Source organism: Poecilia formosa, unplaced genomic scaffold (assembly GCF_000485575.1).
Source record: "Poecilia formosa unplaced genomic scaffold, Poecilia_formosa-5.1.2 Scaffold105, whole genome shotgun sequence".
Taxonomy (NCBI): Eukaryota; Metazoa; Chordata; class Actinopteri; order Cyprinodontiformes; family Poeciliidae; genus Poecilia; species Poecilia formosa.
Genome location: NW_006800044.1, coordinates 1,839,339 through 1,853,882, shown reverse-complemented (window position 1 = coordinate 1,853,882; position 14,544 = coordinate 1,839,339). Strand labels below are relative to the sequence as shown.

Below are 14,544 nucleotides of genomic sequence, written 5' to 3'. Positions count from 1 at the left end.
CTTCTCCTCTGTGTAGACGTTACAGAAGCTGCATTGCTATCATTATCTCCACCTAAGTGGCCGCAGAGAAAACTGTATAACATCTGAGCGTGACTGGGTCGCCAGCGTGAATGGTGGCTCATGCTCGCAGCTCCAGACGCGACAAAAGATGGTTGATAAAAAGAAAGGATACATCCTGCACTTTCCAAATCTGTTCTTCATTTTAGGGGTATCAAGGTAAGGTATGAGGCACAACTCTTTAAGATTTTTATTGATTAAAAAACCCCCCCCAAAACCCCAACAACTTGAAAACCATGTTTTCCTTTAACTTTACAGTTCTGAGCTACTCCTTATGTTGGCCCTGTCACATGAAATCTTAAGTAACACAGCGAAACGTGAAAAGAGTCGAAGCAACACGAATCCTTCAGCAAGACACTCCACCGTGTCTTTTTCTGTTTCTCGGTAAATTATGTTTCAAAGAGACAGTATTTATTTTTGCTTTAAACGTGGTGAGAAGGGAGTGTTACACATCTGCTGGTGCGGATTTAGAGCCAAGATGATTTAAGCCCCAGACATACAGAAGAAGGCCTGGGTATTTTATTACCAGGCCTAAACAAACGCCTCCTTACATACAGGCTCCTCTATAGGTAGGGAGCCAGTCACATGCATGGGGATATTCCAGACACGTGACCGATGGGATTTGTGACGGAAACAATTCTCCGTTTAAAGTCATCAGATTATGCGCCAAACAAGCCGTAAAAGGCATTTCTGTAGGGTTTTTGTAATTTATTTAAACATTCCACACAAACAAGTTTTTTTTTGTAGCTACACCCATTCAGATTGTAAAGCGAGACAAGCCTTACATAATACATAGTCTATATTTGACCACTGAGCTCCAGAGAACTCCAGCTATGCAACAACCGCCCCTCTTCTAGGTTACTGGGTGGGGGGTTGGAGACCAGTGGAGCTCACATGGATACATGCGAGAAGGAACTGAGGTCCATTACTAAAAATACTCTCAAATCCAAATGGGGACAGTTGACCATACAGCCCCTAGCAAAAAAAAAGTATTCATATCCCTTTGGCTTGGATTTCATACAAGACTAATACAAAGTAGTGTATGACTGTGAAGTGGAATGAAAGGAATGCCTGGGTTTCAACATATTTTAAAAATATATTCAGTAAGCGTGTGTAATGCCTGTGTACCCGGCCCCTCGGGTCAACACTTCTGTAAACCACTTTACAGCGCAACAACAACAACAACTGCAGTTCTTTTAGCTTATTTATGCATAGGGAGTTGTGTTTTTGACGTTCTCCTTTGTAGGATAGCTCCAGTTCAGTCAAAAAAGCTGGACTTTGACTGGGCCGTTCTAACGCGCGAGTATCCTTTGCTTCAGGATCGACCTGTCTTCGCCGCATCCACCTTTCCTGTCACGTCTGAAAAGGTTCCCAACACGCGGTGAAGGACAGCCTCACCGCATCATGACGGCGGTGGGGATGGTGGTTTTAGGGGAACTGGGGTCCTTATAAATTTCTTCCTCCTATGGCTTTCTTTTTGCCATCCACCCATAAAGGCTGGATTTCTGGAACCAGTCAAAAATATTTGTCCCAACTTAGCTAGGAATTCTTTCATCTGTCCGTTCTGGTTGACAACCATTTTAGTTTGCTTTTCTTGACTGGTCTTGTCTCTTCCTTGGTTCTCATGCTGCTGTTTGTTTACTAATGTAAAATGTGGCCCTGTCTCCAGTAAAGGACAGCTGGATTTCAGCTGGGTGTTTTACTTATTAGATGCCTTCTGAAGGCAGCTGCTTGAATAGGATTTTATTTAGTAGCAGTAGAATAAATGACGGTGATAAAAAGGTAAAGTCCATTTTTTATTGATTTATTTTACTTTTTGTGAACCTTGCGTCCCTTCACTGCCACTTTGCATTTAACTGATTACTGCTGACTGATATATTATATAAGATCCCAATAAAATAAGAGGCAGTTTGTGGTTGTAATGTGATAAAGTGTACTTTTGCAAGCCACTGTATTTATAACTCCAGGTTTTATCAGTTAAGATACTGGCATCATGGTTATTATCTCAACAATCAGGCAACAGCAGTTGTTTTCTTTAATCTACTTCAGCAATTGCCAACACCAAATTTGCCAGCTTTTAGCTCAATTCTCTACTTTAACCTTATTTGACGGTGCCCTAGAAGGCGTTCACACAGGTTGCGGCGCTTCTACATAGTGATACCACTTGAGTCTCTGCCATATTTTGATGTTTTTATGTTTTTCGGCATCTCCCTTATCTGTGCTCCAAAGCACTCCTGTAATAAATCAAGCAGGACGAGACGGGAGTCTGACGTCAGCAGCACGACTGCTTGCGTAATCTTGGCCCCCAAGTCCCATAGATTTGTCATATGGAGCAATCCGGAAAAGTAAACGGACTCTTATCGCACTCTTATTCTCTCTATGGATGGTTGGATCCATCATGTCCAGCCTGAAGGCTCCGCTCGGCCTCCGTCTGCCATGTTGGGCAGTCAGAGTTGAAAACAATAGAGATTTGGATCAACTCGAATCAGTAAATCCCGGCTGCTACATTTGTTTTTCAGCTGTTCAAAAGCTTCACATGACGCACTATAACTATAGCAAACACTCAGTTTCCTTCAGTAACACGTCCATCGGCGTCAAAATACGAGGGAGGGTGGGAGAAAATAAATAAATAAAAAGTCTTCTTGGGGGAATAATTCACTGAAATTGCAGGAAAGTTGACAGACGGGTAAGAAAATTACCTCCACAACTCATCCAGTGTGACAAACGCAGTGGTATCACAATTCATCACGGTGACACTTAAGCGCTCATTGTTTGTCAGTGTCAGTTTCCAGCCACGCTTTTACAACCCGCTGTGACGTCTGCTCGTGTCTGTGTGGCTGACAGAAAGAAGACTGCGCCTCTGCACCGGTGCACTCACTTCCTCTCACTGCTCCACAGCAGAAAAATGCAACACTAACGTCGTTTTACTTCTTAACTAACTAGGCGGAACAACACCGGTTCACTAAGGTAATTTAAAACTATTTACCAGAGACTGACGTCTTAAATTTGTTTGCTCACGGGCATCTCCGGTAAGAAAGTTGGTCTAATGTACAGTTTATTGAAGGTGTGTTTAAATACGGGCTTCCTCACCGCACCTACAAGGCTCACAGTCTTAGTTATTCTAGTTCCAGCAGGATGTCAACCTGCGGGATAAACAGAGCATCCAGCAGATTGCAGTATCTGCTTTAAATGGAGGAACGTGGGGGCGGTAAAGGATAGTTCAGGATTTTAAAGGTTAAGTTTTGTTCCAAGGTTTCAAGTCGTCCATTTCTGAGAATAATTGGTCACAGAGGCTGAAGACAAAAAGGCCCCCAGATCCAAATGGTAAATGGCCATCTAGTCTAGAGGACTTCAAAGGGGGAGTCATTCACCCATTCATGCAGACATTCATGCTGCTGATGGTGGTATGCTACACTGTAGCCAGAGCAACAGCAGGCAAGGTGAGTGAAGTGCCTTGCTCAAGGACACAAAACCTGAGACGAGCTGAATGGGGCTTTGAGCCGGAAACCCAGATTACAGGACAAACGCCTACCTCCTGAGCACCCAAACAGACTTTTACAGTACCAAAGCAACGTCACATTTTGTGACAAAACCTTAGTCAAAAATATAGAAAACTTGCAAAATTGTGTATTTTTTATTTCTATTTTTGAAGATTAGGATAAAAAAAAAATAATCATGTTACAACAACAATTACTGCCTTGGGGTTTTCATTTGCGTTTCTGGGCACTGAAGCTAACTGCTAATCCAAGCCTTCTTTAAACAACTCCAAACTCAAAAACATCCCAGCAGGCAATGGATGACTGTTTTCTTAACCTTTAAACCATCGTCACGTGGTAGTTTTACTCAGAGGTCAATAACTATTTATACAGGAAATCGAAGCAGAACTCGGCGCTCCACCAACAAAATCTTTCTTTGAGAAAGTCTTACGACTGCAAACGCAGAAGAGAAATGAGTAAAATAAATGCAATGTGGTGAAAAAAAATCAACAAGTTTTCGTTTAGACCAATGTTTCTAACTTTTTATGCTGCCTTGTTTTCCTATTTGACACTCTGATCAGAAACGTTATGCATGTTCCTTTCTCAGTACGGGAAGGTCCCAGGGGGAACGCTCTGTTTCCTGTGTAAATAACCATCCAGTGAAATTGTGATAATGAATGAAAAGTTTTGTAAAACAGAGTAATGATGTTTTTGACCCTAGAGTTGATTCACAATAATAGAAATCCACTTTGGTCGTGGCCCATCAGAGATTAGCTGTCAGCTTCAGCTTTTAATCTGGATTTACATTAAATGAACTTGCAGAGAGTTATACAAAACTGCTCATAGCGTTTCAACAGTACGTCACTTTAAACCCTAAGATATAATTGTTTTTGCCAATTGAATAAACATCTTGCCTCTACATCAACAGCGCTCCCTCTTACACGAAGCTGTGAGGGAACGTGAGAATGTCAAAGGGGCTGACATTTATCCGCAGCCCGCCGCCCCCACCACCAAACGCTTTTAAAAAACTTTTCTCATCCCTGCTCAGGTAAGAGACGGCTCTTCTCCCAGAATGCACGAGTAGCGCGAGGGTGGTTATTTATAGTCGCATGACGCATGATGTGTCTCATGTGTGCTCGGCAGGACCCTCGGCTGGAGACGCCGCTTCCTGGCTCTTCAGCGGCCGTGGATGTTGTTGCCACAGAAACAGCGCGGTGTTGACATCACAGTGCTTCAAGTGATCTGCTGTGGAGACCAAAAAGCCAAAGCCTGATGATCACCGCCTGAGTCCTCGGAGGTTTGCGAGAAGCTGTTAGCCTCCAGCTGTGGACACAAGCTGAAACATGCATGAAACACAGAAGAAGACAAACACACACACACACACACACGCACACACACACACACACACACACCCTTGTGTTTTGGAGAGAGGATAATGACGTGAACTGGCGCATGTGATTGTGTCTGTTTAATGGCTGCATTGCTGAAACAACACGGGATGAACTTTGGTCTGTTGTAAACATTTTAAGGGCCTGTAAACATGCAGTGTGGAAATGTATGATGAGCTGATTGGGGGGGGGGTGGACATTTTTAATTATTACCTTAAAAAGGGAAAATTCCCCACCTCTGCTGTTTGCTGGAATAAACAGAAACAATCCAAAGGCCCATCTCATCACTGAGGGAGTAATGTCTGCTATTGTGAGTAATGTCTATGATTGAGTCAGGTCCATCATTATGAGACATTTAGGGTATTTAAGCCCGTAATAGGCTCCATTTAAGACGAGATGAGGCGTAAAGACAAAGGCAGGTCCGACCGCAGGCCAGTCACAGAAGACCAGAGACTCTGGACACTCAAGAAACGTGCAGACAAGCCCGCCTCAAACCGGTGCCACACTTGCAGTTCCTGGGAGAAAAGCTCGCAAACGTTCTGTTTTCACCCCAGGAATGTCTTTGTAAAAGGCACCAAAGCAAATAAAACGCAACCTGCTGCACAGAAAAAGAGGCAGAGCGGAGAAAACCAGGAGGGCAAAGAAAAGGTTATCTGACTGTGAGCAACACCGAGCAAATAAAATTAGTAGCCGTTTTGTGTGGGGAGTTTGTTTTGATGGATGGACGCATCAAAGTCCAAAAGGTCACAGGTTTCTACTGTACCTGTTAAGACATGCAAATCTCCCCATGGGAGATGTAAGCTGAGCCTCACGACAGATAAAGGACATTGAAACAATAAGAACATATCCATTCATCCATTACTTTTCTCTATTAATAAGTGGGTGAAAGAGGGAATCTCTAACAAACCTCTCGCCAGCAGCGCTCATTCTGGGAATCCAAACATGTTCTCTGGCCAGACGGGATGCGCAGCTCCTCCACTGGGTTCTGGTCTCCTCCATCTCCTAGTTAGACACAAATCTGAGTTCAGGACATATCTTAATGTAAAAACTGCTGGTGGATCCTTTCAGTGTGGAGTAAAGTCCAGACCAGACCTATTTGGCTAAGAGTTAACTGTACCAAAGTCAGGTAAGACCAATCTCAAAAACTTAACAGTGCTTCATTAACCTTTTGAAGCATTGTCACATTTTCATTAAGGATCTATTCAAACTAAAGTGGGAAACTCAAAGTTCTTTTGTTAATCACTTTTGGCTTCTCTGTAAATGACCATCCTATGCAAAATATAGCAGCGTCTCCATGAACTACTCGACTTTTCAAAGGTTCAAGCACTTTCAAGACATTAGATGTTTGCTTTTGGCCTTCTCTGACTCACTGTTTTCTTGATCTGGATTTGAAAATATACTAACTGCTTCTATTTTTTTTTTTATTTAATTTTTTTTTTTTAACAGAACCTCATTTCCAAAAATCCCAAATTATCTCTTTAATACGTGGCTTCTGGCCAGCCCTTATTATAAGCAGAAGTGGAGTTTGTATTTGCCGCAGGGTCGGCATGAGGCATCATTAGATTTGTGGCTGCAGAAGGTCCCGTCCTGACGTCAATTCTCCCACGACAGCAGCGGTCGTACATCACACTCGCAAATAACTTCAAAGTTGAACGTTCTGTTGACAGAGGCACAGCTTACAGCCAAATTAATAATGCCAGCTGCTTGTGTATGAGTTTCAAGAGCGTTTCATGCATACGCTAACTGTTCATGAGTAGAGAAGTAAAAAAAATTATTTAAAAATTATAATCACAGATTTTATTGTGATTCTGATTCTGATGAATTTCCATATCATCCAACATAAAAAGTCCTATTGCTTGACAGCCCAAACATCTGGGGCTATCACATTTGAATTCATCTTAAAATAAAATCATCTTTTATTTTTTTAAATAAATTTTTTACTAAGCGACATTGTTTTTGTTTTTCTTCAGGGTTTTTTAAGCTGTGGCTCATTAGGCTTCGCATTCTGCCAATAATTTAAACAAACTTTAAAATACTTTTTTCATTGTACTTGCGATGCAAAAAGAAGGAGAAACGACAAACCTTGTCTACAGCAAGTAAATTATTAACCGTTCACGCTTCAGTATATAAATTAAATAAGGAATTTGAGTCACTAATTAGCTGTATAGCAAGTTCTTTTCAAATCACAGAATGCAAAAGTGTTTCATCATGGAGCGTGTGATGCCCCCCTTCGCCCCCCTTTAAAACTTGCTCAGGCCCTCAAATAACTTTGCGCCGCCTCTGCTCCGAGCAGCTGCAGTCTTATCCCAGTTCTTACTTTTTTTTTTTTTATCAGACTCAAGTCAGACTCGGGCTCAGCTGTAGTCTGGGCCTGAGGTAATGCTCCTCAGGATCCCTGATGATCGGAGGGGAAAACTGTGCCAGCATGCAGCTGCTGCAGAGCAGAGGAGGAGGAGGAGCAGAAAGCTGTCACCGAACGTCAGAAGGAGGGTGTTCCCTGCATGCAGGACGTCCATAATCAATGACCAAACGCAGCAGCCAATCACTGCGGCCCATGCTAATAAGGAGGCTCTCTAAGCCTCCAGGACCTTCCTTATGAATCGGCGCTTTGCACACTGACCGGATTTCAGCGGCACACAGGGCAGGAGGAAGCTGCTGATCTCGGTCAATCCTAAAACTTTCTTTCTCCCCACCGCGTCCAGTTTTTGAACCAGACCTGCTCCAGCCGCTGACCCGAGAGGAATACGCGGTGATCTTAGTGATTTTGGAAGAAGATTCTCTGGTTGTTAATTGTTTATTTAATATATATAATCTTTTTTTTTTTAATTCCATCCTTTTTTTTTGTTTGTTTGTTTTGTTTGTTTTTCATTTAAGTCGGGGGGGAAAAAAGTTGGGACTGAAATGTCTGGAGCTTTGGATCAGACTCGGAGGTTCTGTGTGTTGTCGTGGGATCAGGTGCAGCGTTTGGACTCGATCCTTGGGGAGGCTGTCCCCATCCACGGCCGAGGAAACTTCCCCACTCTGTCCGTGCAACCCCGACAGATCGTCCAGGTATGGTAATCCGACACTCCCAACTCTCTTTTTACATTTTATTTTTAATTTCGAGCAGAGGCAGTGGGAAGATCTGTTTAGTTAAGTTTACAAACAACTAATTTAGTCCACTGAACCCCCTCCCCCCCTCAAAAACAACATATAATCTATTATTAAGCCTGCAAACTGAATACATTTGGCTGGAGCTTCAAATTTAAATGAATAATTTACAGTAACTTAGTTATTCGCTTTGAAAGTCCTCAACGACCCCTGGTGGTCTTTTATCACTCTTAGACACACCCAGAACTTAATTTCCTCTCTTTTTAAAAAAACTATTTTTCATCTCAAGATAATCCTCAATTTAAGTAAATTTAATTTAATAGAGATTAATTAGCTTTATTCCATGAGAACGAGCAAAATTCTCCAAGAATGTATTGAATATATGGAGCCAGTATTTACATATTCTCTCTGTAAATTTCATTTGCATGGCCTATATCATCTAGAACAGTGTGGTCAGATCACATTTCGCATCCCCTGATACTTAGGTTTGCGTTTAGCTGGAAAAGAAACTGCAGAGTTAGAATTTCAAAATGAACGGTGGCTGTTACAGGACACTCCCCCCCGCCCCCCATACACCCTCCCTTCATTTTTCCATCTCATTTTGCGCTCTGATATATTCAAGATGAGCCCAAGAACTTTGTGAAGCCCAGAGGTCCGTGCCTGTGGTTGTGGAAAGATGAATGGTCCATTGAAGAACGCGGGGAGGCTTAAATGGGGGGTTTGATTTCCAAGTGTGGGGACTCCTGTGTTTGCTCTGGATTTGTGGAATCCCTGTATAATTTTTTTTCTTCTTCTTTCTTTCTCGAATCTACCATCTGCTGCATAGATTAATTTAAATGGAGGCTGAACGCTGATGACAGGTTTCGGTGTGTGTTTTATCAGTCATGATGATGTGCTGCTCCAGTTCCTCTGACATAACAGGGAACGACATGAATGGATGCATGGACATTTGTCCCACTGCAGTGGCACTGCTATAATATCAACTTCACCATCATAAACCTGCATTTTCTCCCTATTTTAGTCTTTTTTATCTAAATACAGTCTCTGTTTTTTTTTTTTCTTTTTCCAACTTTATTTTGTTCGGTAAATTTTCAGTCATTTATGCTTCACAGCACGCGTTTCTGATCATTAGCAGGCATATATTCAAGTCGAAACAAGTTTTGTTTTTCAGTATTTCACCTGTTGATTATTGAGCAAAGGCAGAATTGACCAATTCCAAACCCTGCTAAGCTCAGATGTTCATCTCTCTGCTGTGTAAAACAAGAGCCTTTGTCCTCCACGTTTTAGATGTGTCCCTTTTCCAACATATCTGAAATGGCTGAATTATCTCTCCAATATGTCATTAAGTTGTTCATTATCCTGGGCGTCGAAAACCAATGCACTCAACATGCCACAGGCCAGGAGCCTCACAAAAATACATGTACATTTTTGCATTCTTATATAAAAATTGGCATAATGAGAACACCTGCACTCATGCCGTCACCCGATTGAAGAAAAGAGTGGAAAATGAGTTCAAACTGCATAAATAATCCATATCATGTTAGGTTGGGATTGGGGATTTATTATTAGTAGTGTTTATCTCATTTATCCTATGAGGACTAATTATCATATCAAAATGTTTGATTCATAGTTGAATCCAACAGAAAATGATGTAATTACAAGATTGTTCTATCAAAACAAAAGTTCTTGATCTTGATCTGATATTTTCTACAAACAGAGCAATTGATCAGTGTGTTTATTGACAAAAAATATAGAATTTCTTACTTTTTCAACACTTGATAAACAAGAAAAAAAATAGATTTTCTTTTTTTCCAATTATATGACTTGGCTCTCCCTTGTTAGAATCGACCAAAGGAAAAACCGACTGATTTCATTCACTGGACGTCTCAAGTTTTGCAACACAAATCCACTTCAGTTTCACACGTTTTTTTTTTTTTTTTTTTTTTTGAGCTAGAGAGTTTGAGCCCTGGAGTATTCAAAATTTTTGCCACGAGGTTAATACCTCTACTTGAACTTCTTTTGGGGGGATGGTGGGGGGGGGTAATCACATCTGCATCCAAGCATCTCTGAGAGGTGAGTTGCTAAGTGCAGGATCGCTTGGAGAGCTTGAAGCGCTGAAAAGGAGAAAAAGAAAACACTTTTTCATTGCTTCTGACTGGAGTTTGGACCCAGTTCATTCTGCTTTATGGCTGAAAGACTGTAAGCATCTCGCTGGCAAATTGCTGCTGTCGCAAGTTTTGTCCTGCTCATTATCCTGCACCAGGGGGGTTGCCCCTTCTTTAAAATGCGTTTGCCTCTAGGCTGACCCAGTATGTATAAATAGAGCCGTCATGTTATCTGATCACCATGGGAGAGAGCGTTAACACACGCTAATCTGACAGGCCGGTGCCGTGGAGGATTGAGGATTGCGTGTGAGCGTGCAGTAGCTAATTTGTGCTGCAGGTGTTTATTTCTTCATGGTTTTGCAGCAGTTGTTTGCCCAGCAGAACCACAGTCTGACATGTCCAGTCAGTGATGCATGGGGTGTTAGTACAAGCGTCGAGATAAACCTCTGATCCCTCCTACAGATGCAAAAACGGAAGCCGATGCCTTTTAATTGGAAACCTAAACTAGATTATTGCAGTTTAAGCACATAATCTGAACGCATCCTTATTGCTGTTTTCAAGTCGGTTGACTCTCTGTTGCTTCTGCTGAGAGACGAACAAATTGCAGGACGACCAGAGCGTGTCCCTGTGCTCCCTTTTGGTGGCAGGTTAGGATTATAAATCTTATCTGTGTGACTTTGATAAGGCAGTCTGACCCAGGTGGATGTAGCCCTGGAGACTTTCCATCCCTGCGTTGTTTTTTTTTTTTGCAGCACTTCAGTTTGATTCAGACTAAGGTTGAGGGTAATGAGGTGGACTTTTGTGAGCAGGGGTATTGATCTTGCCTTCACAATCTATTGATTTCCTCTGGGTTGCTGTGGGGGTTACTTAAACAAGTCTTTGGAGATGCTTGCTAAATAACTGTGGTGGAATTTCAGGTTTTCACTGATCAAGCTGATGACGATTTCTGGTTTTCTTTGGACCTGCCAATTCCCAAAAGTTTTTTTTTTTTTTTTTAATGCAACAGATTAAGCATTTTGGAGATAATTTGGAGTTGCGAATCAATCTCTAATTCACTTTGAGTTAAAAAAAGGGTAAATTTTAAAGCAAAACTTGTGATGAATCCATAGACCATAAATAGTGTAAGTTGTTTGTTTCGATAGATTTAATTAACATTAGAGGGTAAAAAAGCGGCTTTTTCAGCATTAGGCCAGACTAAGCCAGTCGTGACACAGTTTTCTGGTTAATATCTGTGGCCAATTGATTGATGATTCTCCAGAAATATGACCGTATCCGATACTGAAGTCTCATAAATCGTTGACCATCTTCTAGAGCAGAGTTGTGACGTCATCGGTAGAGAGCCTTCTGTATAATGCTGTTATATAATTTTGATAAGATGTATTGACTTTATTGTGCTTTCTATCTTTTACATCATAACCCAGCTGGTGGAATGCACTTTATCTCGGTAGAGTTGCGGTTTACATTTCAATAAACTGAAAAACTGTTTTGAGGTTGGCGTAACAGTCTTGTGTTAATCATTAGTCCTCTGATATAAAGATAATGTTGAATTAATGATTCTAAGCTAAAAACAACTGAAATGACGAGTTTTTCTTGAAGAAATTGATAAATGCTACGTTTATGTTTCTAAATGTGACTGAATACAATTATTATGTTAACTGCACAGTCCTGCTCTATTAGAGATGCACTAATCAGAATTTTGTGGACAATTTCGGATTACCGATTCTTCTTAATCTTCAGCCAGCCAAAAAACAATTTTAGCTGATTCTGGTTTCTCTTCAAAAAGATTAGAAGAACATTGTTTTTAATTTTTTTATTTTATTTTTTTTTAGCTCTTTTTAATTTATTCTTGGTCTTAAGTCAAATACATCTGTGAGATGGTTTTCCTCTTTAAAAAAACACAGAAAAAACAGTTACAGAGTTCAGCATTATATTGAGGATTAGTGTAGCGACCACTACAACAACCGACGTCTTCGGGTGTATTTACAGAGAATTCAGCTTCTTTCCTTCACTCTGAGATAAAACAAAAGACGCTGCCAACATTTTCACCATCTTACTTAAGTCAGAGGTTAAAAGTGAAACCGAATGAAACGGCGCAACTTTGCTGTACTCAGTTTAGCCTTCCTGTTGTCTGATGAAAGTCTTGCTCTCTCTCACTGTCCTGCAGCTTAAAGAAAGCACATCTCTTTATATTTGTAGGAAACACAATTAACATTAAAATTCCTTCTTAAAAACCTGTTTTTCGTTTTCACTTGACATAGTTTTTACGCACACTACTGACAATGACAATGACTAACTTTGACTTAGTCATCACAATAAGGGCCACAATATTTTGTGGTTAACTTAAAATGAATGAAAACACAGTAAAATCTGGTTCTATTCTTGTTCTTCACACAACACATGAAAATCTGTTTACAATTGCGTCTTGGCCTAAATGCTTTGTTATATGGTTTTCTTTAAGTGATTTTCTTTTTTTTTTTTTTTTTTAAATGAATGACATATTTGGTAAAGGTCACTCATCGCGTGTTGTTTTTGTCCAGGTGGTGCGAGCGAGGCTCGAGGAGAGAGGAGTGTGTGTGAAGGACGTGAGGTTGAACGGCTCAGCAGCCAGCCACGTGCTCCATCAGGAAAATGGCCTTGGCTACAAGGACCTGGACCTGATCTTTGGGGTGTCACTAAAGGATGACCAGGCCTTCCGCCTCGTGAAAGACGTCGTCCTGGACTGCCTGTTGGACTTCTTGCCAGCTGGGGTCTCTAAGGAGCGCATCACGGCGCTGACCCTCAAGGAGGCTTATGTGCAAAAACTGGTAAAAGTCTGCAACGACACGGACCGCTGGAGCCTCATCTCGCTGTCCAACAACACGGGCAAGAACGTGGAGCTTAAGTTTGTGGACTCTTTGAGGCGGCAGTTTGAATTCAGCGTGGACTCCTTCCAGATTTGTCTGGACTCGCTGCTCCTGTTCGACCGCTGCTCGGAGACCCCCATGTCGGAGAGCTTTCACCCCACTGTGATCGGGGAGAGCGTGTACGGCGACTTCCAGGAAGCTATGGACCATCTGTGCCGGAGGACCATAGCGACGCGGAGCCCCGAGGAAATCAGGGGCGGTGGCTTGCTGAAGTACTGCCACCTGCTGGTGAGGGGCTTCACGCCCTCCTCCGAAGCAGACATGAAGCAGATGCAGCGCTACATGTGCTCCCGCTTTTTCATTGACTTTCCCGACATAGGCGAGCAGCAGAGGAAGCTGGAGGCCTACCTGCAGAACCACTTCGCCGGCATGGAGCACAAACGCTACGAGTGCCTGATGACGCTGCACCACGTTGTGAACGAGAGTACTGTGTGTCTAATGAGCCACGAGCGGCGTCAGACGCTCAGCCTCATCTCCATGCTGGCGCTGAAGGTCCTCGCCGAACAGAACGCCATCCCGACCGTGACAAACGTCACGTGCTACTACCAGCCGGCACCTTACGTGCAGGACATCAACTTCAGCAATTATTACATCGCACACGTGCAAGCGCCGCAGATCACGCACTGCAGTAATTCGTATCAGACTTGGCTGCCCTGCAGCTGAGCCGCCCCTGTGTCTCCATCATCGCCGCATCAAACGAACAGGGAAACAAAATCTTGGTTTGCCAAATGTGACTTGAATCAAACAATCCTGTATTGCTGGATGTCTGATTGAGCTGACAAATAATTTCTCCTCACGTTTTTTCTTTTTCTTTTTTCTTTTGTTTTTTCAGATGCAAAAAAAAACATCTGTAAGATTGCTGGTCATTTCTGAGATGTAGCTTTAATATCATATTTAAATGTAAAAAAAACAAAAACAAGTCTTTATATGTTTCAGAAATATGTGTTTCGATGGAATGAAACATTGACGCTGGTGTTATTTTCTTACATTTTTGAAAAAAAAAAAAAAGAAAAAAAAAGCAATTACTTACTGGACCAAAGATGTATTTTTTTTTCTTTTTTGTGTTCTGAATTAAGCGATGCTTTAATTCCTAGTGCCTAAAAAGAACCACAAAATGTTTGAAAACATTTGTAAAGTGACAACTGTGAATTCAGTGTTTTCTAGATTCTGTCTCTTTTCAGAAACATAAGCATTCATTTTTGTGAGAATAAAAAAAATGGAAAACCCAGATTTTTTTTGCACTGTGGTCATTTTATGTTTGTCCTATAATGATTGACGTTTCAGTGGGTGGGTTTATGGTCATTATTAGTTTACAGTTTGTCGTCTGAGCTACTTCAACACTCTCAATGAAGTCACCTTACATATATTAACGCATACCAAAGTTTTTTTTTTTTACAAAAAAACAACTTTTTATCGTAGTGATCCCATCATTTAAAGTCCCCTTGTGGACATGTCAGAGAAAAACTGCTAAAGTGACAAAGATTTATTTTTTAGCTACACAGTCCCTCCCCCACCTGTTGTTCTG

At 41.6% G+C, this 14,544-nt stretch overlaps 1 protein-coding gene and 1 long non-coding RNA gene across 3 annotated transcripts; both read left to right on the top strand.

Annotated features, from left to right (window-relative positions):
* Nucleotides 1–5,198, top strand: LOC103143161 (uncharacterized). Its single transcript, XR_476761.2, has 3 exons — nucleotides 1–216; nucleotides 4,462–4,581; nucleotides 4,677–5,198. It is a non-coding gene; the product is annotated as an uncharacterized LOC103143161 (long non-coding RNA).
* A 2,311-nt stretch (nucleotides 5,199–7,509) lies between these two features.
* Nucleotides 7,510–14,249, top strand: tent5ba (terminal nucleotidyltransferase 5ba). 2 transcript variants are annotated; one of them, XM_016675001.1, is made up of 3 exons: nucleotides 7,510–7,679; nucleotides 7,796–7,972; nucleotides 12,654–14,249. In XM_016675001.1, exons 2-3 carry the CDS (start codon nucleotides 7,823–7,825, stop codon nucleotides 13,680–13,682), a joined length of 1,179 nt encoding a protein of 392 aa, XP_016530487.1. In that variant the 5' UTR covers nucleotides 7,510–7,679; nucleotides 7,796–7,822; the 3' UTR covers nucleotides 13,683–14,249. The 2 variants fall into 2 exon arrangements, with proteins under 2 accessions (XP_016530487.1, XP_007559652.1); XM_007559590.2 differs by having other exon boundaries at nucleotides 7,510–7,972.
* The last annotated feature ends 295 nt before the right edge of the window (nucleotides 14,250–14,544 follow it).